Raw genomic sequence first — 26,844 nt, 5'->3', positions numbered from 1 at the left:
TATCCTCTGATATCACCATAGAATCCCAAAAACCTGAGACCATCCATGAATTCATATCCCTCAGTGTGCTGTTTCTCAGACACCCTTGTCCCTAGAGAGAGACCTCCCTACATGGTGTTAAAAAAAACCACCTGGCAAAACTGATGAAATGAAGATGGACAAAAAAGAAACCCCAAAAAGCGCACACACAGACTCACCAGGAAATCTTTTTATTGTGGTGTGTTTGCTGAATACTTTGCAACTCTTGGAAAGACAAGTTGCCCAGGCATGTTCTATCCTTGGCATAAACACCACATAAAGGGATAGCAGCCTCACCAAAGATCTCCTGTGTGGACAGCCAACAGGATGGCCACGGCTACGCTACAAAGACGTACGTTCACTTGACTTTAAAGCTACAAAAAGACAGAAACACCTGCAGCTTGAAATCCAGAAGGCCCTGCAGGGCTTTAAAAAACAAAAGTTTGAGAAAATGGCCTAAAAAAAAAAATTCAGCTCAAAAGACTAGTCATCTCTTATTCCTGTGAACAGGACCAGAAGGACTTCAACTCCCGCATGGGACTTTAGAGTTACAAGAGGCACCTCTCGAGCACCACAGCCGACAACCACGAGCACGGATCCAATTGTCCCACAGGACTTCAGGAGGCCAGCTACTACACAGTATATAACTGAGAAGAATTAAAAAGAAACAGCATGTGCAAGGATTAAACTGAAGTTTAAACACACGTCCAATAAATGATGAATCTTTAAAAAAAATAATAATAATTTAAAAACCACATGTTGAGGTTTTACTGACAAACTAGCCCTTCTCTTCTTAAAGCATACGTAAAATGTGACACGACTGTGATATAAGCTCCCGGCTGTAACTGGTAATGAGAAAATTTTAGTACAATTCATTGGGCAGAATAAATTTGCACTGTATCTTAACAGTGATGGCATCAATCAAGTAACAGAAATAAAACCCCTTCTCAGTCCTTCTCAAACCTCAATCAAAGCTTTTAGACTCTTTACCTCCTATGGTGGAACACATAAACCGCCTACTCCCCCCTTTTCCCCCCCTTGCTCTCTAATTTCTGCTGCATGATTTATCACTGTTACTGGGCTGATTAGTCTCATTTTCTTTTAATACGTGAAACAAAGGTCACAGCTCCCTGTGATATAAGCCAATGAGGTGCTAAGATCTGAGAGTGCTTAAGAGATCAGCTGGATCCTCATTAATGCCGGGTGCTTTTAAAATGGTCATTTTAAGACCAAGCATGCGTGTGTGAATGCATGAGAGAGACAAGGGAAAGAAAGAAAGAAAGAGGGTCAGAAAAAGAGATAAGTTTTTGGGTTTTTTTTTTCTTTCCTTAATGGATCCTTAACGTTGTTAATTAGGTCTGTGTGAAGAGATGAGTCATATGTGGCAAAGGCCAGGATCACATGAACTGTTTTTGTGTACTAATTGCCATAGCGACATGCTAAGGTGTAAAGCATACCGAAATTTTTCTTATGATCAAAAAAACATATCAAAAAGGATATAGAAGGTAATGGCCACCCCTCTCACACATTATGACACAGATGCATATAAATCTGGCTTTTGTTAGGAGTGAGTGGAAAGGAAACAATACTTACACAGATTCTGTGCAATCTTCGGATCGAGCACCTTCAGCTCTTTAATTCTCTTCTTTATGGATTTCTTATCCTCTGTATCGTCCTCTTCTTTTTTAGCTGATGAAGACAGAAATATTAAACTGCAGCCACCACACATAGGCAGAATTTAGACAAATGAAGCATAATTGAAACACACACGTTTGGAAACAGCACAATTATAACATTTAGATATCAGTACAACATAAAGAAGGGAACAACAAAAAAAATTAACTAGGTGGTGGAGAAAGTTCAGATGTATTATATTTATTTATTTACTGAGTTGAAATATTCCATTAAGTGTAAATATGTCAAATTTTCTAACATGTCAGCTATTTCTAACAGACTCACAAAATATTTCCGCAAGTCTTTGTTGTATATATTTACATATTTTTGCGAGCGAAGAATGACTCAATGATAGGCTGCCATGTGAGTAGAGAAGCATGGAGAAAGGGATTATGGGGAAGTTCTCTCATCACACCACTGAGAGAGTGAGGTACGGGGCCCGTAAGCACAAAGTTGCACATTCGGCAAAGATGTTATAGGTGAAGGTAAATCGGCTTTAGGGTCACGTGGAGGCAGGTAGGTGGGATTGTGACAGAGCTGTTGGTAGATAGGAAAGCCAATGAGACGACACAGAGATGTATGCTTCCACATGTGTGCACACACACACACACACACACACACACACACCTCTCTCACACTCACACTCGCACGCACTCTTGAGCCACGATCACAAAGAGGAGTTCATGGTTGGTTTTAATTATTTAAGAGACCAGATTAAGAGAACAAAATGTGCATCCCAGGAGTTTTCGGGGTAATTGTCTGGTGCTGTAATTATCGTGTATGTGGTGAGAGGGTAGGAGAGGAGAGGAAAGCAGAGGAGAGGAAAGCAGAGGAGAGGAGGGGAACAGATCAGAGGAGCACACGGGTTAATCCACAGGAAAAGGTATTTCTCCTGTTCCACATGGACTCAGTCTTCTTTCAGGGATTCTGTATCTAATTAAAAAGTGAAGAGGTATGCTGTGAGCTCCCGCATGAAGAGACTGGTATGATGTCCACAAACATGAACACCTACAGTATGGCGCACCACACACAAATACACAAACACGGCCACACACTGAGCAATCCTTGGACTTACGTGGTTCCTCTGCTGGTACACTCTCCTCACAGTCTTCGATGTGAGAGAGAGAGAGAGCAAAACGCAAAAGACACACAAGGGAAGGGAGGGGTGGGAAGGGGCAGTGAAAAATGTGTACCATGGATAGAGGAGAGAGATGAAAATACATTTTTATAAGAATGCTTCCTGTCCACTGCAGCGTGAAACACAAAGAGAAAGGAAACCACAAATACGCTCTAAAATCTGACTTGGAAGAGTGGGTTTAATAGACAAATATTCACTAGATCAAATGAAAAATGATGTATGCTTTACTTTCACAGCTCCCAACTTCTTTTCCCCAAATCAGGTAGTCTTTAACCACAACTGCTAACATCACATTTGTGTTTCTAGCCTCATCAATTATGGTAGTATAACACCTTTTGGATAGTTGAATGGACAAACGAGTAATGTGAATGTGTGTGTTTGTGCAGCTTTTGTGTGACAGTTAGAAACTCTGTATTGTAGTATGTATGTCCTTTTTGTTATTGATATTGCAGCTCTAAACATGGCTGAAATGTTTCCAAAGAAGACAAGCAAATTTGGATGAAGATGGGAAAAAATTTCATTTTACAGAAGCTAAACGTATCTGTGTATTTATCTCCCATTAGAATAATAATTCAATGTTAACTTAACAGTTTACTTCCAACAAAGTTTTAAAGCACACATACAGTCAGAAAGAACAATCAGCCTCTGCCATTTCAAAGGTTTGACATATCAGGACATAAAAAAATGGTAGGTAACAACATCACATGACATATATGTCAGTGTGTCATTATTCACTGAGGAAAAACTAACTCAAAATGCACCCCATGATTCAGTAGCTTTTAGAACCACCTTTAGTGGCAATAACTTGAAGCAATCACTTTCTGTATGATTTCATCAGTCTGTCACAACCTTGTGGAGGAATTTTGGCTCGCTCTTCTTTATAATGTTTATAATGCTTCAGTTCTTGAGGTTTGTGAGCATTCATTTATGCACAGCTCTCTGAAGGTCCCGCCACAGTATTTCATTCAGGCTGAGGTCTGCACTTTGACTGGGCCCTTACAGCACTTTGATTTCTCTCTTTTTCAGCAGCAAATCTTTTTGTAGGAGTTTTGCTGCTGCGTTTGGTATCATTGTCCTATTGCATGACCCAGTTTCAGCCAAGCTTTAGCTGTCCGACCGACTGCCTCACATTTTACTCGAGAATACTTTGATATACAGAGGAGTTCAGGGTTGTATCAATGACTGCAAGGTGCCCAGGTTCTACGGCTGAAAAACAAGCCCAAATCATCAGCCCTTCACCACTGTGCTTGATAGCTGGTGTGAAGTTTCTGTGCTGAAGCGTTTGCTTTTTGCCAAATATGATGCTGTGTATTATAGCCAAACGTCTCCACTTTGGTCTCATCTGTCCAAATGACATTGTTCCAGAAGTCTTGTGGTTTGTTTAGATCCAACTTTGTAAACTTAAGCCATGCTGTTATGTTCTACTTAGAGAGATAAGGCTAGCTCGTGGGTTAACTGCAGTTTCTCTTCATCTGACCTTGTGGTGGAGCCCATCTCTGGCAAGATTGGCATCTGTCCTGAATGTTCTCCACATGCAAATGATATTTCTCTACAGCACACTGGATTTCAAATGATTTGGAAATTGACTTATAACCCTTCCTAGATTGTTGGGGAGCATCAGTAGCTTCACTAATATCATTAGTGACAACTTTGCTCTTTGGCATTGAGTAAACACAAGCCTGAATGCTCTAGACCAGCCAACTGTCAAAACCTCTGTTTTTATAGAGACATTCACACTTACTGATGATCAGTCAATCTAGTGCATTTGATTAGCAGCACCTGGCTGCTGCTTACCCTTTTAAGGGTAAGTAAGGGTGGACAAACTGATTTTACATTTTGTCTTAATTCTTCTTAAATAAATAATGACAAAATGTACAGCATCATGTTTTGTAATTTAGCAGATTTTTTTTTTTTAAATGTTTAATTCTGAATATTGAGATATAATAAGAGGAAAGCCCTAAATAGCCTCTAGCTTACTACATTAAGATGTTGTATTGATCTATTCGTCATGTAGCTCAACAAAATCTTATTTATTACGAAGTACACAGAGACTCTCAAACACATAATACCAGAGTATTAACAACCTCGTTTCAGCACACACAAACATACTTGGCTATGTCACACAATCTATGAAGAGTCCTCACATAAGGGCTAGAGACATCTCTATTGTATAAGAGATAGTGAGATAGAAAGATAGAAATTACATTACTCCAACACACATACGCACGCACACACACGCAGCTACCTCAGGTGTTATCAGTTAAATCAGCTAATTAGATTGCCCCCTTCCAGCATCACCCTCTTATCCTCTTTGGCCTTAAAACAGCTCTTCTTCAGGGAAGCCTGCTCATTATACATCAGCCAATTAAAATCTCCTGCAGGAGGGTCAGAGGTCACTGGTTAATCAATCAGAGGGAGTGGCGACAGTTGTAGTTATCAGATTACGCTATCACCCAGGAAGTAGGAAAGATAAGGATGCACTTGTGAGAGCAAACCAGTGGGGAGTCTACATCCCATTACACGTCTAGCGAAAGCAGAACAGGAGCACAGTGTAGGTATGATGCGACTAGACTAAATATTTTAAGACCTAATGATGAGTGGATTAATAAGTGTAAAAAGATGACACATCACAGGAATAAAACGTTGCACCTGTTCAGAGAGGGAGAGAGATGGAATCAGAGCATGACAGGAAGAGGCAAGTTACAAACCGAGCCATCGACTAAAACCACTGTTAAGATCAGGAGCTGAGATCAGATAACGCAGAAAACGGAAAGCAGGAGTCAATCACAAGACAGCAGAGAGCAGTGCATTAGGAACAGACACCAGCACTGGGAAAATGGCTCTGTTCTGCCACAGCAAACGTCACATAGTGTGAGAAATCTACCATCTAAGAAAGTTAAAGTCTCTTCATGAAGGCTTGTGATAAATGTCAATGTGATGGCGGGACGGTGGACAAAGGAGGAGGACAGATAAGTATGAAAAACAGAACAAAGATGAATGGCCGTATCAATTTCTTTGCCTCCAGTGTAGGATCCTTAGGGGAAAAGGGATTCTGAATTATTCCAAAAGTAACAATGAACCCACAAGAAAAAAAACAAAAACAGAATAAATATGTTATTTTGTGTTTTTGTATAAAAAAAACAAAAAAAAAAACCATAAGTGGGTATACAATAAAAAGAAGAAGTTGTTTTATTCTCTGAAGAAAAGCACAGTAATGTTTGGTTGCAGGGTCAGATGAGGATCCAAAGCCAGAATTCTGAAAGAGTTTTGCTCTGCTCACCTTGCTTCTAATAATTCTACTGAGTACTTCTTATCCAATCTCTTGCACAGTTTAAAGGCACTTGACAAAAAAATATGACAATGTGTAACACTGCACACATATGCACACCCACGTGCACCCCTGCGTGCACGCACACACACACGCATCCCCAACCCACAGCAGTGCTTCCCACAAGGCAGTACCAGTGAATTGTGCCATCAAAGCACTAAAGGGAGTGGTGGAAGAAATAAAACTGCTGTGAAAGAGCATGACTGACATGACAGGCAGGCCTCAGAGACAAGCAAGTAACACCTTATATCCCCCACCCCACCTCTCTCTCAGACAGACACACACACACACACACACACACACACACCCTACTTTCTTCCCTTGCCCCAGCCTTTTACACTCGGATCACCACTTTATCTTATCAGGTCGGATTTCTAATCAGAGAGAAAAAAAACACCTTACTGGAACTGGCCACATAAACACAGTCACAGGAACACACAAGAAGCCAATGACCAATAAAAAAAATGTACAAAAAATTAATTAAAACACACACACACACACACACACACACACACACACACAGAGTAACTGATACTTAAGCTTAAAATGTTAATGAGTAAAGTAAGAAACTGGAAAACATGAGAGTGCACGTCATTTCATCTTGTGTTTGTCTATGTCGCTTCCTATAAGACTTTGTGTTGATGTGCCTTTATTATTTATGGAATGATATAGAGGCACAATCCCCTCCTCCGAGGAAGCAGATAAGCGCACAGCGAGGGGAAAGTTGAGCGGGCCACAGACTTGAAAGGCTAATTAAATCAGTGTGTTGTTTCCAATAGCCAATCAAGGCAGTCATGCAGGTAAAGTTTAAATCACTGCTATTAAGGGGGTTTCTGTGGCAGGGATAATTCAGGGGGCCTTGAAATTCAATGTGCAAACACCACACACACGCACACACACACACACAAAACTGCCTGAAGCAAAATCCACTGTGAGACATCTGATGCACAGGAGGGGGGCTGTCTGCAGCAAGTGAACAAATCCACCATTCCGACACATCTGTCAACTCTACAGTCAACAGAAGGAAAGGAGAACAGTCAAACCAGCTGCACAGTTTGACTGTTGACTCACTGTATGCTTCGGATCCAGCTATGTCCTGAACTTCAGTCAGCCTGACAGAAAGCACGAGAGACATCAGACACATGTCCAGTAGTTACTTGGACTATGCATACCCTGCCCTCACCTTTCCTTCTCCGCCTCATCGATGCATACACTCCTCCATCCTGAACAGCAAAGTGATGACAGCTCGACTAGTCTGTTTGCACATGGACTGACCTCCCCACCAGAGTTTTGTGAGCACCAGCAAGTGTGAGACAGAGAGGGAGATCAGAGTAATGAAGTGAGGGGCTCTATTTTGAGTGAGCTAATCAAAGCGAACCATCCAGGGCCACCTCTCTCTGTGATCCAGACTAGATGACCCAGGGCCATAATTAGTCTGAGACTTTCATTCTGATAGCAGCAAATTAACAGACTTCATTAGGCTTTTCTCTCCTCCTCTATCCCTGCTATACCAAGATCACTTAAAGTGTCCCTGTATGAGCACCAGCATCTACAACATACTGGCCAATTGCTCTTCACAAAGAAAGGAACACACCCCGCAGAGAGAACGTGCAAGTATACACATTTAGAAATCAAAAGTTACTGACAATACATGAAAAGGTTTATAATTGATTAGAAGCCTCTGTTAATCAGTGTGTACCGGCCTGTGGGGATGAATGTAACAGGATGGTCTATTTCTCAGTGGAGTAGTGCCCTCTAAAGGCCTCATGAAGACCTACCAGTGCCCTCTTAATACATCTGTGTGTGCATGTGCATACACAAGCGCACACACACACAAATGAGTATTTTCTGACTGTTCTGTCATATCAGGTATGAAGCATTATTATCTCCATTTCATTTCACTATGACAGCCCCAGTATGATCTGCACAGTTGTTAAGCCCACCCTAACATTTCCCAAGTCATTCAATGGATTGATGACAGCCTAAATCATTCACCTCTGAAGTCATTTGCAATTTTTTCCGTTTTTCTCCCTATGCTGTTGCAAACACGTCTGCGCCCACTACCTTCCCTACTTCCAGCGCTGTATCCTTCCCCTCCCTCCTCCATACACAAACCTACATGTGTGGATGAAAAATCGCAGCAGAAAAATAAAGTCGCGAAAGCAAATATGTTTTTAACGAGCCGGCCCATTACTTTGATGATATGAGAACATAAAAACACAAATTGGGACTAAATTGAAGTGCTGATGCTTGAGAAACAGAGACAGGGGAAAAAAAACACAACTCAACAACAACAATGGAGGAAAAGAACAGAAAATAGAAAAAGATTAAGCACACACACACACACACACAAAAAAAATGCAAAGGGTGGGGATACGCGTTTGTAAAAACGTGACATTTTCAAACATTTCAGGACACTGTCACAGGTCCAGGTAATTGGTGTGTGGGCCCAGCACACACTGTAGCACATTAGACATTTCGTAATCTGACCAGAATATGGCTGCGTGGCGTGTTCAAAATATATATGAAAATAACAGGCTGGACATTTTAAGGGTGTGAGAGGGTGGGGGGGGAAGACAGCCATTCGTTCACCATGTGTACGGTGTGTGATCGGACGTTACCTTTCAACAATAATGAAAAGAGCCTTTAATGATTATGCATTTGATGAGATCTCTCATACTGGCACAAATTTTCTACAGCCACACGAAAAGTCATTATAGAGCTAATGGTATTCTTCAAAAATGTCAAAGCAAAAGCATAAAGAGAGCGAGAGAGAAGGAGAAAAGAAGCACAATCGAGACAGAGACATACAACAGAGAAAGTCCATTTGATGAGAACAGGTATATACCAGCAGAGAGCAATGCTGACTGCTCGGCAGCTAGACATGGACATGCTGCTGATATCCTCATATAGTCAGTGTGGTTCAAAACAAGCTATATTTAAAACATTTGATGTGATTTTAGAAGCTAATTCCTGCCCTCGGTGAACAAAGCTGCACTCTGTGCACCTCTGGAGGTAACACAGATGTTTATTTTTATCCAGCTAAGTGAGATTAATATGGTAATTAGGCAACTTAAATTGTGAACTCAAGAATACATAAGCATAAATGAGAATATAATGCCAAGTTCTCAAAAAAATATTTAGGCATATGATTTTCAAAAGGACAGCCTACAGTACTGCTTTTATCCCCACCTTCTCTAGTCCTCAATCGTCTCCTAATTCCTGTGATGGTGTCCACCAACCTCCTCAGCTTCTTTTCTTTTATTGTAATTCAAAAGCCTTCCAAGTTCTCCACGCAGCAGACCACAAAAGCTCTCGCTTTTGTTTTAGGAAATACACCCACCTTGCATTTGAGAAACCCATTAACCATCATATACATATGTTAAATGGCTCCAATTTACAGATACTCTGAGGGTTAATGCAGTGAAGGCTGACAGGGGAGAGGCATGGATATGAATGAACACGGCTGTTTAATGTGTCACATCAGCCTGAGTATGACAAGTGATGAAAAGCTGTTAGCGCTGACCGGTCTTTACCGCCATATGGGAGCCTTTTCTTTACTGTATGTGCTGCTTAACCGCCAAACCAAGCATACGAGTTAATTCCCTCCTACATACCAGCCCAATTTCTGCTCCCCAAATATACTTGTGCAGAATGACAGGACCAATGCAAATACACTTCCTTACAGGCCATTATATTCATATGGAAATTAGCTGTCTAATTATCTGTTATAGCATGCCAGCAGTAGGAAAAGAGACTGTCTTTCCTCAACTTTCTCTTTAACAGGCTGCATTGATCTAGTGAGCCTGAGACTGACTCAAACCAAAGCCTTTACACTACGGTAAATAACATTTTAAAAAAGGACAGGCGTGAAGCATCTTGTCCATGCATAGCCATGCTATGACTTCTAATGATTTATTCACTAAGTATTCGTGCATCTTCACGCCAAAACATATCCCAAGCTGCGTATGTTTACAAGCTTAATCTATGATTCCTAATAATTATCTGCTTTGCCAGACATTCACTATTCATACTGTACAGTATTCTTAAAAAAGGAGGAGGGAAAAAAAAAAAACTTAGTAAGGCAACAACAAATACAGCATCACTACTGGTAATCAGATTAAACCAAATTTAATACAATGTTTGCACTGATCAAATTAACACAACATCTCCACGCAAGCATTATATGGATTTATTGAATAACTTTTTCAGTATATTTAAAACAATCAAAGAACCACTTTTCAAAGCTAATGTGTAAATTACCACACAGTCTATGTGCTGTGACGGATTTGAATGATTCTTTAAGTACATTTCTTCCAAAGGTATAGTAGTACACAGCTTTATTAAAAAAAACGTGCTAATACTGCAGCATGTCATCTGTGGTGTTGTTTTCTCCCAACTCTTCTGTAATAACTACATTTTAATGTTTAAGCATTTTGTTGCATAACACAGAACAGCCCACGGCCATTTTGAACCTTTTTTTTTTTAGCAGCGGATGCGAGCTGAATCCTGTATTGGTCAGGCTCCAACAGTAAATAAAATAATAATAATAATAAAAAAAAAAGCTATTAACTTCCTTATGTTTCTCAATTTTTAGCACTTTCTTTCCCCAACACCCTTTCCATTTCTCTTTCTTTTTGTCTACCGTCTTGCAGCGTTTCAGTAGAGGTAGGTTATTAGTGGATGCTTGTATTCCAGGAAGAAATGGCAAACTGATTTTGTGATCTTTGAGGGTTTCGTCTAATTGGATGTTATTTATTAGTTGAAAAGAAGGCTCAGGAAAGGGCAGCCCTCTTCATGTTGTTGCTCATTTTTTTTCCAAGCACTATAGCGACGAAACTGTCTCTCTGCCCTCTCCTTGATAAAAAGAAATAGAAAGAAAACATGCTGCAGACGTCAATTAAGATGCTACTCTTTAGACCACGAACTGCAATTATGTATATTCATATAACATGCCAGTCTGACAACTTCACATATGGGGGAAAAACAGAAAAAAAAAATTTTTGTTTTTCCCCCCATATGTGAACATGGTAACAATAAAAATGTTATCTTCAAAATCTCAAAGGGAATTTTAAAATTTTGTATCAAGATGTAATTACAGAATATACTAGAATTAGAATGACACGTATGTGGACGATTACAATGTTTGTCCTTTACACCATCACAGTGACTTTTACATCAAACAATCAAGTGTTCAAAGTGCAGACTGTGAATGCAATAACTGCCGAAGCCTGGAACCCATGGACATCACCTAATGCCATGTTTCCTCCCTTGAGATGTTTCCTCCCGGGCATTTAATGCAGCCACCTCCAGGTGCTGCTTGTTTGTGGGTCTCTGCCTTCAGTTTTGTCTTCACTAACTGAAAAGCATGCTCTGCTGAGTTGAGATCAGGCGACTGGCTCAGGCAATGAGGATCTTTCTCATTTCTTTGCCTTGAGAAACTCTTGGGTTGTTTTTGCATTAGCCTTTAGCTCATTATCATTTGCAATGTGAAACACTGTCCAATCAGTTTTGGAGCATCTGCAGCAATCCAAGCATTAGTATAGCCCTGTAATACACTTCAGAACTTATCCTGTTATTTCTATCAGCAATCACATCATCAATAAACACTAGTGGTCCGGCTTCACCGGCAGCCACGCATACTCATGCCAAACTATGCTTCCACCATGTTTTTGTTTTTTGTTTTTTTAAAGATGTTTCTGGCAACGTCTGATCTGGCGTTCTTGTTCTTGAGTATAACCCATGGTTTGAACAAACTCACCATATCTAATTATGACCACTCCTAAAGATTTTCCTTTTTCATTTTGTTCATTTTGTTTTTTCAGCCAAGCAACGGCATCCTTCACTTGCACCAGCATCTCTTTAATGAACAACTAACAAGTGCAACTTAACACTCCAGAACTTTTATCTGTTTAATTTGTCGTTAAGTACCAAGGGAGCAGACCTCACCTGACCATGAAACTGTTTATAAATCAGTTGTACAATTACTTTTGAGCACACTCAAAAGTGTTTAGAATTCCTTAACTCCTTCAATTAAAGCACAAAGTCTGCACTTTCAGCTTTAATTACATCATGGCTGTGTGGGAGAAAACGCCCCCCAAAAAAACACTGGTGGTGAACAGTGGCATATTAAAAAAAAATGCCCAACAAATGTCCAACAAATTATGGACCTAACAACATGGCTGATCCAACCATATAGGCTTAGCTTTTATTATTAATATACTCCTTTATTGAAATAAAATATTGGTGAATATTTTGCTAACATATCATAGTTTTTCCTAAGCCTGGCTTAGTTTATAATGTAAATAAAAAAGCACCACAAGTCATTCCCAGTTTACTTCTCAAAGAAATAATAGTTCATTTTATGATGTAAAACAAACACTTAACCAAATCCAACTGAATACCAAAAAGGCAGCTCTCTACAGGTTTGTTTTAACTGGTGCCCATTATGTTTAAAAAATTACCCTCACTGCTGGCTGATCCAGAAGCTACAACAACAAACAGATGAGACATGAGTAGTACAGTAAAAAGAGGACATGTTCCTCATAGTACTTAATTCCCCACCTGCCAGCGACTGGAATATGTTCTGTGATTTTCACCTTGTCTTCTCACCAACACCCAAAGGAAAGCCATGTTATACATGTTTTATCTCTATCTATTGACACTGATAGTCTCAAAGAGCTTCTCCAGAGGCTACCCGTGAAATCACAGAAATTGCCAACACTTCTGAGAGCTGTCAGCTCCTTCTCTGCTTGTCCACTCAGTACATTTGCTTGTTTGTTTCTCCGCTTTTTCTTCTTGTCTGTCCAAGTAAGTAAAAGGCACAGTACAAAGAAGTCTTTTTTACTCCAAGTTCATCAAATGTTAAAAACATAAATAAATCTTAGTCCTTTGATATTACAACTATTTATGTCAATACAACCACCCCAAAGGGGAATGCACTGCGCAAGCATTCGATATATCAAAAATTGCAGGGAGATTTGAAGTTATAGTGTTTGCTTATAAAACTAAATCATCTACTTTTCTAAACTATTTCTCTCTTTACCGCTGATGGCAAGTTAAAACTAAATTCACTGTAAAATTCAAAGACTCCATTTAGACTGACGCAATTTCTAAAATTACACAAGTTCCTTGGATAATAATTCACCTATCAATCACAGAGTTAAAACACTGGCTAGAGGGCTACACTCTTGAAGGATGATGTTACAACTTAGTTTTACAAGGTCGCATAATAAATCCAAGTCTGTGGTTGCTTTGGCAACACATGTAACACGGTCCACGGACAGAGTTTTATAGGCGTTAGCTTTTTAGAAGAGGTTCTTCATGTTAAACCAACAGGCTAACAAGTATTTTGAGCAACACAAAATACTTCAGATTAGCTACTACCTACCTGCAAAGATACAGCTTTAACACTCGTGAGTACGAAGAGTAAAAATTCGAACAAACTAGTCTTCAAATCTTCATCTTAATAATGATTAACTGCCTTTACTTTAGTAAAATGTACAAAACAATCCTAACTTCATATGTTTGTCAGATTTAATTAGATATAAAACCTTTTAAATTTCAGTAGCTTTTATAAAAAAAATTAAATAATAAAAAAAATAAAATAGAAAGAAATACTGCTTAGAAAGGTTAGGTCACCGTCATACACCTTTATACAATTATACAGGTGCAAGTAGTAATGGGGGTTATGCTTCTTTAACAGATAAATTGAAATCCCTCAGTGCATGACTAACTTGCAGGTTACAATTTCACAAACTCTCAAAGTAACATATCTGAAATTAATTTGGGACCAACTAAAACTGATGCTGCAAGATAAGAAAAGCAAGTAATATTAAAAAAAAAATCTACTAACCTTTTGTTTCTGTTGTAGAGCAAACATGAAGGCAGATCATGCAGCCAAGCAGAAGTTGCAAAAGAAAACAAAAGAGAAAAAAAGAAAAGAGAAAGTAAAGAAGCAGAGACAAAGCAAACGGAAAAAAGAAGAAGACAGTGTTATTTGAAGTAAGCATTACTTTAGACTTTTTGATGTCAGTGAAGAAATAACAAAGCACTACATTGAATGAAAAGTGATGCTAGAGACCATAGAAAGAGTTCGTGTACTATATGCACTGCCAAAAAATATGTATAATAATTGTTATGACAGTTTAGGTTCAATTTTGATTTCTTTCCAATAAAATCAAACAAAAAGCAGAAGCATCACACAATTTTGAGAGCTCTCCGTTCATGGAAATAGACGTAATGCTCTAACATTCAATACTTATTTGAAGCAACAATGACACTGATGGCTGATGATGACTGTGTCATAATCACATCAGACATTACAGGTCAGAGGCTCGTTTCTCTCATTTGAATAGATCACATTACACAGATTGATTGCTCTCATCGCATGCATCAGCATATTGTTTGCCAGATTTTAAACCTGCGTAACTGTTTTGGCCACATTCACAGCAGCGACTGGAGCAAAAGTGCAAATTTCACATCTAATGTCTAGATAAGAATCTGAAATGTTCCAGTTAAACATTCTGCAGCGTATTTTCCGTTGTGCTTGTGTCTGCACAAAACATGTAAAACAATATTCTCATCTACTTCCAATCTTTTGACATGGATGTGCAATTTTGTCACATTATTCCGCCCAAGTTCACAAGGATTTTTCGGCAAAAGCAGTTCCACAAAACAAAAACAAAAACTGTGGTTACATATGTGTGCAGTTATGAAAATAAATGCACTACTTTCCAGTTCTTTTGATGTTATTCATTACACAGGTCACCACACAATCTGTGACAATGACTTACAACAGAGCTAAAGCCTACACCACTTTTAATTCTCTGTCTTCTGAAGTTTGTTGGTGAAGCTTAAGACCTCCATTCTTCCCTTATGGCTTCTTACTTCAGCAACTGATACAGTAACCACAAAGACAGCAATTATGGCCGTCAGTTGTCAAGGGAGCAGATTAAACCTTTGAGTTCAGAAGCTGACATTGTAACAACAATAACTTTGTTTAATTTACTATTTGTGATTATTCAACATAATAAGATAAGTCTCAGTTATAGATAGAATAATTAACTTTGGCTAACACCATAATAAATAGCAAATGCAATTAAAAATCAAACAGGAAATAAAGGAAGCGAGAGATATAATAAAGGTCATCACTGGGACTCAAATAGTGGATGCTGCTGTTCATGGTTACTATCTTTACCTCAAAAATGAGAGGATAAATTTGAGCGAACTACAGAGTTAAGAGTCATGGCTTTTGTACACCTGATTTGATTTTGTTTTAAATACATTTTAAAAGCTAGGCCTAAACCATAGTAAAGGTAACTCATATTTTCAGCTTGCAAATACAGTCTGTAATGATTAAGCTGACTGTGTATCATTTATCATGTTTGAGTTATCCTTACCCGTTAAAATCATGAAAACATTCAGTCTTTGGGGCTCTCAAATGACAAGACAGCTGACCCATGTAAGCACACTGATTCAGGTGCTTGTCTTACACTGTAAAAGTAGACGAGGAATATTAACAATAACAAACAAGAATCATTTTTTTATGTTTTTTTTAAAGACTTGTTCCAGACATTGCTGTAATTTGCCCAAGACTGATAAGAAAATTTAGCAAACAACAACAGTTTTACACTAAACAGCTATTTATGTTAAAGTTTACAATTCCTATTATCTATGTTTATGGGAAAATTGTCCCACAGATAATGTGAGATTTAATCTATATGAAATAAACTAATATAACCTTTTAGCTATATGCAATGGGAAAATGATAACATCTTAGGAAGAATGTGGGGAGAAATGGGAGTCCGTGCCTGGAGTTGTAATGGCATGAACTGACCAGGGACTAACAGGAATAGCAGATAAAACATTGGGAAGATTAAGAAAGAAAAGAAGAAAAAAGAAACCTCCAGACATGGTTCTGCATGTTTGCACGGACAGAGGGGCGGGCTTGGATGAGGTTAATTATTTAATAGCCAGTAAATGTTATCGTAAACATATATATTAGGGATAATTGAGTAACCATAAGCAGCGGTAAATCTTATTAAAGTCAACATCTATTGCCTTGGTAAGTGGTTTTAAAAGACTGTCTCAAAGGTCCTCAAACAATTACTGTATGGGTGGCTTATTAGACCTACTGCTTTTCTACTGGGAACTGTCACTCTTCAAAGAAATGCATTTTTGCAAACTGCTTGCTCCTAAGTGGTTCACCTTAAAAGGTTAGCATGAGAAATAGTGAGATTTCTGACATTCCATGCAATGCACAGAGCTACACTCAGCATCACCTATTTCTGATGCTTTGAAAAGTTGATCTTAAGTTGGGGGGTTTTTGTTGTTTTTTTTTGGTTTTTTTTTTTTATTGTGAACGCAAGCAGTGGGGGAATGGTCTAAACGGAGCTTACAAGAAAAGCTGTGTACTTGCATGTACTACCACTGGCTGAACTGCAGTTGTGCTGTAAGAGAAAGAAAGTGGGGGAGAAGTAGAAAATTATAATTAATTAATTATAAGTATAGCCGAGCTGAAGTTGACTTCCCTGTCCAAAGTAATGTTTCCGCTTTACAAATTAGGTTTTGTTTAGACAGGTATGTTAAAACAGGACAATAACTTTTTTATACTTGTGTTTGAGGTTTGACTTGCTGCAGTGTTAAACCTCATCCTACCAACCAGGGTCTGCACAGACCCCAGAGGTATAGTTGTTGTCATATCTGACAGGGTATTTAATGCAGGTAGGGTAGTTAGTGGCAAACTGCATCTACTGTATAGCTACATTTCGTGTGCATTTAGCTGGAGTTGCTTTTAGTCATTTCCTGTCCCTATGCAATGATAGTAAGAGCTTAGTTCACATTGCCAAGAATAATTCTCAGTGGGTGCTGGTCTCCACCAAAGCTTTGTCAAATATTCTGTTCATAATATTTACAGAATTTATATGTGGAGTCAAGGTGTGGAGGAAGTCTGATTTTTGCAGATGATGTGGTTCTGTTGGCTTCATCGGGCGCTGACCTCCAGCTTGCACTGGTGCAGTTTGCAGCTGATTAAGACGCTTCAGGAATGAGAATTAGAATCTCTCTACTATAATGCAGACACTACACCAGTCTGTTGTAGTGAAACAAAACCTAAGCGTAAAAGTGAAGCTGTCTAACTACAGATCAATTTTCCTACCCTCATGTGACAACGCAAATAATGTTAAATTAAAATGACCAAAAACTACCAGAGATAAAGGATTTTAGATAAGCTTTTAAGCAATAACAAAAATATGTTTTTGTTTGATGAATGATTAATGTAATCCAATCATTTGCTTTAATAATGAGACAAAAAAAATTGCTATTCCAATTTCTTCTCATAGTAAATTATTCATCCATGTATGTTAAATGTGTTAATGTGACTGCTGAAGAAAAAAAAAAAAAAAAAAAAAAATCACAATCGCATTGCTGGAATATAAATAGGTACAGGAAGTACCTCATCAAAAAAACAAAACAAAAACAAAGAGTGATGGCTTTTTCATTTTCAGCAGTTACTACAGATTTTTATGTCAGAAAAAACACGCTTGCTGATACAGATGCTCATAGACTATGGTTTGCATCCCATCTATTTTGCACATTCAATAATTAACAAAGAATTCATCTTTGGCATTAGATTAAATTTAGTAGAATGGTACTGAACTCCTATACCACATTTTTTCTTACAGGACTTATACACAGTACATGTTGTAGATATGTCTCTACTAAAAACAACCCAATTCTCGAACAAAAGTGAACGTAAAGTACTGTATTTTTCGGACTATAAGGCGCACTTAAAACCCTTTAATGTTCTCAGAAATCGACAGTGCACCTTATAATTCGGTGCGCCTTATGTATGAATTCTGGTTGTGCTTACTGACCTCAAACCAATTTTATGTGATACACGGCGCTCAAAAATCTGTCAAAAAATGTTTTAGTACGACTTTGGTAAGCTACAAAGCCACACCACTTGATGGATTGTCGGAGCATTATGGCTACGGCTTTAACAGAGTCAGAAGTTAGCAGGAAGTTAGCTCGCTAGTTTCCACCTAAACATGATATACCATGTTCTGTCTGAGAGATTTCTGAAAAAGTTTAAACGTACAGCTCTGCTATCACTTCCAACATATATGAAAACAGAAAAATAAACAGCAGTGACTTTTGTAGGGTTACTGAAGTTGGGCTAGCTGGTATATGTTATATGATATGCTGTGTGATCACTAGCAACACAGCTATGTTAGCATAACATAAACACAGTGAAGCTAGAGGATGAACGCTAACTTTTTTCCACTCGATAAAAGTTAACATGAGGGTTCCCGATGGTTAGGGACAAATGCAATTGCATGGCAGGATGCTGTAAACGGACCAAACTTCATTCAGGAAAACAACAGAGATAATCCATCCACAATACGAAGTTAGTCATTAATATACTGCAACAACACGGGAATAGAGCAGCTGTGAGAGAATTCAACATTAATGAATCAATGGTAGTGGAGGAAGCAAGAAGAATGAGTTGAGTAAAGTTTGACTTATCTGACTGTTTTGTTTCGCTTAATGCTCCTTACAGTCCAAAAAATAGGTTCAATGATACGGTGCTGCCACAAATTCAACTTGGTAATTTTGTGTATAATATGACAAACACATTTAAAAGTATACTAAAATGCCCAATTAAAAACTGTTTTGAATTGTAGTTTGAAACCAACATGTAGGTATTTTCTCATGTTAATTTAATTATGTCCAGTTCTACTTAGCCCCCTCTGTAATTAAATCCTAGAAGGTGGTAATGATTTTACTAGTGACAGCTCTGGGCTTGTCCGAATTGTTTGGTTCTCCTCAGTTTGCATTTGTCAAAATTACATAGATGGCTCTAACTGGAAAACAGCCTCTAAAAAAATCAAAAGCAAAAATAAGCACTTGGTTGACAAAACATGAAATTTAAGGACTAATGTAGAGGAAAGTCTTCCAAACGGCGATTACAATCTCCCTCCCTCATTTGCAAGTTAGTGCAAATGTCCACTGCTATAGTATCATAAAACCTTACGGATTTAAAAAAAAATATATAAAAATACCTCAAGCTCAACAGGATTATTTTTCTGATGTTCATTGACAAAAATCAATGTATCTGCACTACTCTTTGCAAGTCCACTAATAAAGTGTTACTTTGGCTGAGTCAAAAAGAAAACAGATCTTGACAAGCTTAGTCACTAACTAGTGACACTATAATCAAGTAAAGGCCAACCATCCAAATAGAAAACTATAGCTAGGATGAATGTAATGTTAATGTTATGAAAGTTAAAATATGAACTAAGACAATGAAAAAAACCTTCTACCTTGGGGGAAGACCTAGACGAATAGAGCCTTCCAAATGCTTTCAAGATAAATCAACATCTACAAGAAAGCACAAGAGTTATTAATTTATTACATTCTTAGAACCCGTCTACCATGCACACCAGGCTGTCTCCTGTGCTTAATTCTGCTTTATGATCACTGCATTACACTACAGGCATAACCTTACAAACATTAAAGTAACATGTTGCCTCAGTTGTGTTCCTCGCTGGAATTTTTTCATTAATTTTTATTGATTAAGTCAGCATATTTGCATCATTTCTCTAAGAAAATAAAGAGTATATATGCATTTGTCTGTTTCTTGCTTTTCATGCCAACTGTTCAGCTGTTCATAAACACAGAGAGCACACAAAAAGCAGTCACAGATAGTTATATTTCATCCATCCATCCATCCATCCATCCATCCATCCATCTCTATCTATCTCTATCTATCTATCATCTTTCATCATTCAAAACAAGGCAAGCAATTGATACCCTCTTAAACAACCAGATTTGCAAAATATTTTTCCCAAATAGGCCTTTTGTAGCTATAGTCACACAGTAAGCTATGTCTGTATATGTGTTCATCAGTATGTGTGTGTGAGCTTTGGGTCCTTCCAATTTTTTTTTCTCCTGTAAACGGCAGCAGACATATACACGGGGCAAACCACACAAAAACAGCAGTAAATGGTGGCCTAAATGTAGTTAAAAGAGCTCTTCCAGGCTAGTACAGTGCTGGAGATGCAGCAGTCCCTTCCTTGTTGTGCGTTGCCTATTTATTTTAGGTTAATACAAATTATACAGACTAGCACTCGCCATCCTGCTTCTTCCTATCTGGCTTCTGGTGCAATTCTTTTAGATCTCTACATCCTCTCCCACCTAAAATTATTTTCCCTATTTCCACTATGAGCCTTTTACGAGTAATGGCATCATCAGGCAGGAGAGATACTGCGTGCTGCTGTTTTGTGAGCTACCCTCAGAAAGTGAAAAGTTTGGGGGTAAATTCTCACGTAATATAATATCAGTCTAGATACTGTCACACAACTAGCTTCCATTACAAAGTTTTTCTGAACTGCAGTAGCTAAATCTTTGAAATCAGAATCAGCTTAATTTTGTTAGAACACCCAATTCCCCCTGCAATTAATGAATGATTTTGGTAACATCTCATGCCATTTGCAATCAGCCTGTTGTGCACAAACATTTTAAACAGACACAGCACTAGTCTCTATCAAAAGTTTACAGCTAATGAGGACACACTTGAGAGAAGAGCACAGACATTATTCAGTGATTTTTTTAAACTGTTTCTTGCAAAATGATCACTCAAAAGACACCCATATATTGAAGCAACTGTGAATATAATACCTCATTATTCAAGATGCATGTTTTTCTTCTCCGAATGTAGTTATATATAGTTTGTGTTTTCTTAAAACTTTAAATGATTTTATACATTACTATAAAAAATATATATAAATTACTATCTATCTATCTATCTATCTATCTATCTATCTATACACACACACATATACATACATACATACACACATACGACATTCAATTTTTTAATTTATTGTTTATTTTGTAGTTTATACTTGATTAACCAGAGAACGTCTGCTGAAAATACAGCTGTGATGGTCTTTTTCCCAGATTTTGTGTGGGTGACAGGAATTGTCTTAGGAAACTACTAAGAGGAATAAACATCACCAAAAAAAAAAAAAAAAAAAAAAAAAAAAAATTAAAAAAAGGAAGTTTCAAGAAATATGAATCCATATTTAATGAGGCAAACTGAGTGAATACTGTTTCACATTGTGTCCCGTTTAATGTTTAATGCTGATCCAGATGCTGCTGCTCTTAAGTGAGATGAAACATGATGCTACACGGCTGTGTTAATAAGAAAACAAACCCACAAGCACGTACACACGCAAGTTCACTTGATGACCCGCGCTAGTGGTAGCAGCTGGGTCCGATTGCACAACCTACCAGTCATCCTGCTCCTACAACCTCCACTGGGACTGGAAAAAACCGTGAGGAGAACAACCTTTCAAATGATGTGAAAGACAAATGTTTCTTTCTCACCAAATCTAAAATGCATTACCCGTTAACAGTAACAAACCAAGCAGTTGGAACGGCACAGAGCTGAACCGCTTTTGCGTGCCTGCCCATAAGATGAGGCATGTATTTCATGAAAGCTGGAAAATAAAATTCTGTGAAAATGTGCAGACGCTAGGTCATTAACCTAACAGGAAAGTACAATGTCTTCAGGTGAACATCCTTCCTTTGCCATCCCCAAAGAACACCTGTTTGCCCTTTAGATCTGCCTCCATTATTCAACACTTTGACTATAGGGAGCTAGGGTTGCATTGGTGTGTAAGGGAGGGAGAAGGGGGCACTGTGCCTTGAGAGGAACGCCATAGAGTTGTGACAGGTAGATAACACCTGGATGAATAATTCAAATTGGCGTAAGCTAGCTGAAGCAGTGACAAGACAAGAAAGAAAACACAAGACGTGAATAAATCATCAGTGAAGGGACTAATAAATGAAACACCGGGGAGGGATAACATCTCTTGCTACCTCCTACTCAAGCTTTAATCATTCCAACAACCTTGTACATGAATATTCCAGATATAACCAGTTACACTAATGTCTTAGGCAGTAAGAGTACGGTGTTTTATTATGCAATATCACCACTAAAATAGTCACCAAAATACAAAACAGTCTGATTCCACAAGGAGTGCTAGTACTGAAACTACTACTTTAAAAAAAAAAAAAAAAAGACACTGCACAAGCAGTCTATTTAAATAGAGGAAAGAATCATTTATATAAAACCAGTAATATTGTGATAATAATACTATTTTGATCCACATATTTCCCCAGCACATTAAAGTACTTTCTCAGGGATAGGACTGGCTAAACAAACGATACACACTCTTGGTATGACAAGTCACACGTATGGAGTATGTGACTGTTTGAGGAGTCAGTGGCTTGAAGCTACCATTTATGGGAATTTGCCTAAGTCAGAATCCAGCTTTCATGTGTTGACACTGGTGCTTCAGTTGGTCTAAATCTCAATGGAAGCAATTTTGCAATGAAGGACATAAAACAACAAATAATGTCCCAAGACTTTACTCAACTTCCAGGCAAGAGATTGAAGCAACTAACAAGAGAGATCCCTGATAAGACCTGGTAGTAAATACATTAGAGGGTTACCTAGGCAACGAGAGTCTAAGAAAGCCCGCCAGTGACCATGAATGGCTTCCAATGTGGCCGAAGCTTCAGATAGTGGGCTCCACCTGGTGCAAAAAGCTGTTCATAACCAGGCCGAGGTCAGACTATAGTCAGCCCTCTATTTTCTTTTTATTTTATATTTACGAATTATTAATTAATTGTTGTTGTTTAACAATAGATATTTTCTGTTTCATTTCAGCTAAATTATACGCTATTTTAAAAAAAAGACCATTTCTTTTAAGGTTCAATGATTGCACGATGCTTATAAACCCAGAGTAATACTGCTGAAGTATCTTAATTAAGACAATCTTAATTATTACTTTTACCATCCAGCTGAGACAAGAAGCCGGAAGAAAAAGTGAAGTAGAAAGTTTAAAGCAGTGCTGAACACAAACTAATGTACACAACTGTCTATACAGGAATAGACGAGTGTGGAAAATTTCTGAAAAAGTCAAAGAAAACAAAGAAATATTATGTAATAATAAGTTAAATAATGTATTACACACAAATGCTTAACTGTGTGAAAACATCTGTTTGTGAAGGATAACCAAGCCTTCTCAGAATACAATGCACCACCTTGACAGATGGAAATTAAATAAATAAGTGCATTAAAAAGTAGATGGAGTGTCTTACCTGTTCTCTGTGATCCAAAAGTAAGAGCAACTCTGTTGAGCAGATCTGGCTTTGCATACTGGTCCTCATCAACCCGCACCCAAAAACAGCCCTCTGACATTTCTTGGGGACGAATCTTAAAATACACAGCCATAATTTAACATCTTTAGTTAACCAATTAAGACTTGACAGAGAAATATAAAGATCACTTAATTATTTATTAGTCACATTAAAGCCTCGAGATATAGTTTCCCATGAAGAGTGACACAAAATGTTGAGAATATAAATAAATAACAATAAGCACGCCACCAGGTATTTGCATTTCTTTCCAAATTAATATAAAGTACAGTATTCTCATTACTCAATGAAATAGTTTTCCTCCTTGGAACAATAACAAAGTCAGCAGAACCTACAATACAGACTAAAATAAGGAAAGTCAGAGAAGCAGGTAGATAAATAGATAAAAGTAGGTAAAACCTAAAGCTTAATTTTAAAAATATGTTGAGCAGTCTTTAAATTTAGGAATATTTTCAAAGTGAATACTTCCTTTAATCACCAAATGCTGGCAGCACTGCTGACGTCTTGAAGAATCAACTATCTTTCACTGCATATTTTTGTAGTTATATTAAACTGATCTCGTTGTCACTGTCAGCACCCGGCTATGAAAGGAAATTAGAGCCAAGATACAAACATTGTTGCGTGACTCAATATGCCCGGACCTTACTAAAACACTTGTGAATATTAGATTAAGCAGAGTCCAGTGAAAAGCAACACTAACGGAAAGCTGACTTCCTCCTGTATCTCTTACATGTGTAAACTGCCAGCTGTATTTTTGTATGTCCACCAAAGCCAAACTCTTCAAGTTCTTGTTATATGATGAAGAAATGATGAATGGTCAAATTAACACCATGAAACTCCGGTGCAGATGTGGATCACCTTGTTTAAAATTGCAAGACAGGGCACCGACCTCAGCAAAGATACCCTTATTAAGCGCCACTCTATTAGGAAAGTGATAAATGAGTGTCACTGCATTAGGACTGCTGCTTGTTGGCAACAGTTGGAAGTTAAACTCTTATTAATGAGAAAGTTTTGCAACAGCTTTGTCCCAAACACAGCCATATGCAAGGGTCTTCCACAGCTGCAGGACAGGTTCTCCACATGTCCTACATGAATGTTCTCTGTAAATTTCAAACATCTGGTTTAATTTGCTAAACATCTGTACTGTTGTAAATCTGACATTAAAATATTAATCAAACCACAAACTAACATCGCTGGTGGAGTGAACCAATATTGCTTTGTGGATAACAACATCTGTATTAGTACCACAGAGGCTGCTCTGACAATAGCATCTGATCATCTGTTATTTTCAATTATTTCTGGCTTGGCACAAAGTGAGAAAGTTGTTGTTTAATTCTCAGAAAAACACCTGTACTTAGCAGGAGCTGCCAATAAACATCAGGAACAAAGTAGAGAGTCTCTACGTGGCCTAAATTTTAGTTTCTTCTTTCAAAGTTTATGAAATACTTTATTTTTTATAATGTAACATACACTACAGTGCATTGTACCAACTGTAGTATGTTACCTCTGTGAGTCTTACCTTGGACCAGTTCAGGCGCTTCATGGAGGTTTCAGGCTTGAATTCTTTCTTTGGCCTGAGGCCATAAGGCAGAGTGTGGTGGGTAGGTGAGCCTAGACCACCCCCAAATCCAAGAGGGGGTGGTGGGGGAGCACCAAATGGAGGAGGCATTCCAGGTGGTGGAGGTGGTGCAGGGCAACCAGGTAACGGAGGCGGAGGGGGAGGTGGTGGTGGGACTGGCCCAAGAGATGCTGGAGCAGGAGATGGAACCCCAGATGGGATTGTTGAAGAAGATAATGCCTGTCCAGCATTGGCAGAGGCCGGCCCCACAGGTACAGCTCCAAACTGAAAATTCAAGCAAAAGAAAATTCAGCTATAGAAGTAGAAATAAACACACACACACGGACGCACACATGCACGCACACGCACAGAGCTCAGAACTGAAGCAGTTTTAGAATTGAACAGTAAACTGTAGCCTAGAATTAAAAAAATATATTTGAAATACAACATCATCAATTAAATTTTCAAAACAGGAGCACAATGCTAAGCTACCTTGAAGCAAGGTAATGAACAAGGCTGATGATACGACATCTCAATCAGCCATTCCCAGAGCTTATAGTTTAGGGCTCCATGCTATTGCACTTAGCTTCCAACTTGAAATGTGTTTTCTGCAGAATGAAAGCCTTCGTATTTTTTTATTTTTTTAAATATCACGTGGCAGTGAATTCACATGTCAAAGAAAACAAAGAAAAACGACTTATTGGAGAGACCAAAAACAAAACAAAATATATTTATACACCATGTTCTGTTTTCTTTCCTGTCTAATGCCTCTATGGTATGGATACCAGAGCTGTACTCTTTTAACCATCCAGTAAAGGCCAAATGCTCATAAAGGGTCCAAATTCTGTTAAGATCATACACACAATGATTTGTTTTTTCAAAAATAAAATAATGAAATGCTATAACTGGCCCTACAAGCTTTGTAAATTGTATCATATAGAGCAAATGGCTTATTGATCCATGCACCAGTTTTAGATTAAAGACGCAGACTAAAGGTCAGCCCTGGGCTCTTGTTCTGCATCTGCAGGGAAGAACACCTTTGCTGAATTAACAAGCACGAGTGAAAGTCTGTTTGGTGAGAGCGAGACTGATACAGGCATGGTCAAAGACAAAGAGACAAAGTATGTATGCATGCACCTGCACCAGTTAAATGTACCATCACCATTTAAACCAAGGCAGTATTTGAGTATTCATCCTGTGTTTGCTCACTCAAATTGAAAAATTATCATGGAAAAAAAGGAAGTTCTTTTCCTCTCTCTGAGTGTGTAGTTATCTTGCAGTGCCAGGGTGTAGGAGTAACTCTCTGGAGTGTTGTGGTATGGGGGGGGGGCTGAAGGGGTTGTCAGAATAAATTGCTTTTAGAACAATTTCCTCTTATGGGATAGAGATCAGAGAATTAGAAATGGCCAACATGGAGGACTGGTCAGTATTCCTATTAGACTTAGTGTCAGCTAGCCAGTAGAGCAGCCTCTATGTCAAACCAAACGGCAGGCTCCAGTGAATAAAACCCCCACCCCTATGCCGCAACCCTAAATAACAAGAACATCTCATCATTGGAAAGTAAGAAAAGAAAGTTGAATTGCATTTCCATGCAATATTCAAGGGATTTTAATTAGTAATCCAATCCAACGTTTTCTTACATCTCACATCCCGTTTCGAATAAAAAGAACTGTACAAAAATACCTGGGACCTGAAGGCCTGTAGCTCTGCTTGGAGTTCAGCTATTTTTTCTTCACACTTGACCAGCTGAGCTTGTGCCTCCTGTCTGCTTAGAAACTCCTCATCAAACTGGAAAAAAAGAGCACCAAATATCCAGTTCATTCAACCAAGCACACATAATACTGACTTGGAATATAACTTGGAATTAGCTGATTTCAGCTAATGGTAGCAACCGAT

At 38.3% G+C, this 26,844-nt stretch overlaps 1 protein-coding gene across 6 annotated transcripts in view; it reads right to left on the bottom strand.

Annotated features, from left to right (window-relative positions):
• Nucleotides 1-26,844, bottom strand: part of LOC100693248 (protein diaphanous homolog 3) — a 158,681-nt gene that overhangs the window by 98,964 nt on the left and 32,873 nt on the right. For 3 of the 6 annotated variants that reach the window (XM_025905518.1, XM_025905527.1, XM_025905522.1), the window contains 6 exons: nt 26,632-26,736; nt 24,910-25,233; nt 23,334-23,448; nt 14,014-14,022; nt 2,768-2,800; nt 1,612-1,707 (listed from right to left, as the gene is read on the bottom strand). In XM_025905518.1, coding sequence (XP_025761303.1) covers nt 1,612-1,707; nt 2,768-2,800; nt 14,014-14,022; nt 23,334-23,448; nt 24,910-25,233; nt 26,632-26,736 — 682 coding nt within the window. The remainder of the gene's footprint in view (nt 1-1,611; nt 1,708-2,767; nt 2,801-14,013; nt 14,023-23,333; nt 23,449-24,909; nt 25,234-26,631; nt 26,737-26,844) is intronic. The other 3 variants (XM_005466861.4, XM_013271654.3, XM_005466860.4) reach the window with 2 other exon arrangements.

Source organism: Oreochromis niloticus, linkage group LG1 (assembly GCF_001858045.2).
Source record: "Oreochromis niloticus isolate F11D_XX linkage group LG1, O_niloticus_UMD_NMBU, whole genome shotgun sequence".
NCBI lineage: Eukaryota > Metazoa > Chordata > Actinopteri > Cichliformes > Cichlidae > Oreochromis > Oreochromis niloticus.
The sequence above is the reverse complement of the archived record's forward strand: the minus strand, read 5'-3'. Positions and strand labels throughout refer to the sequence as shown.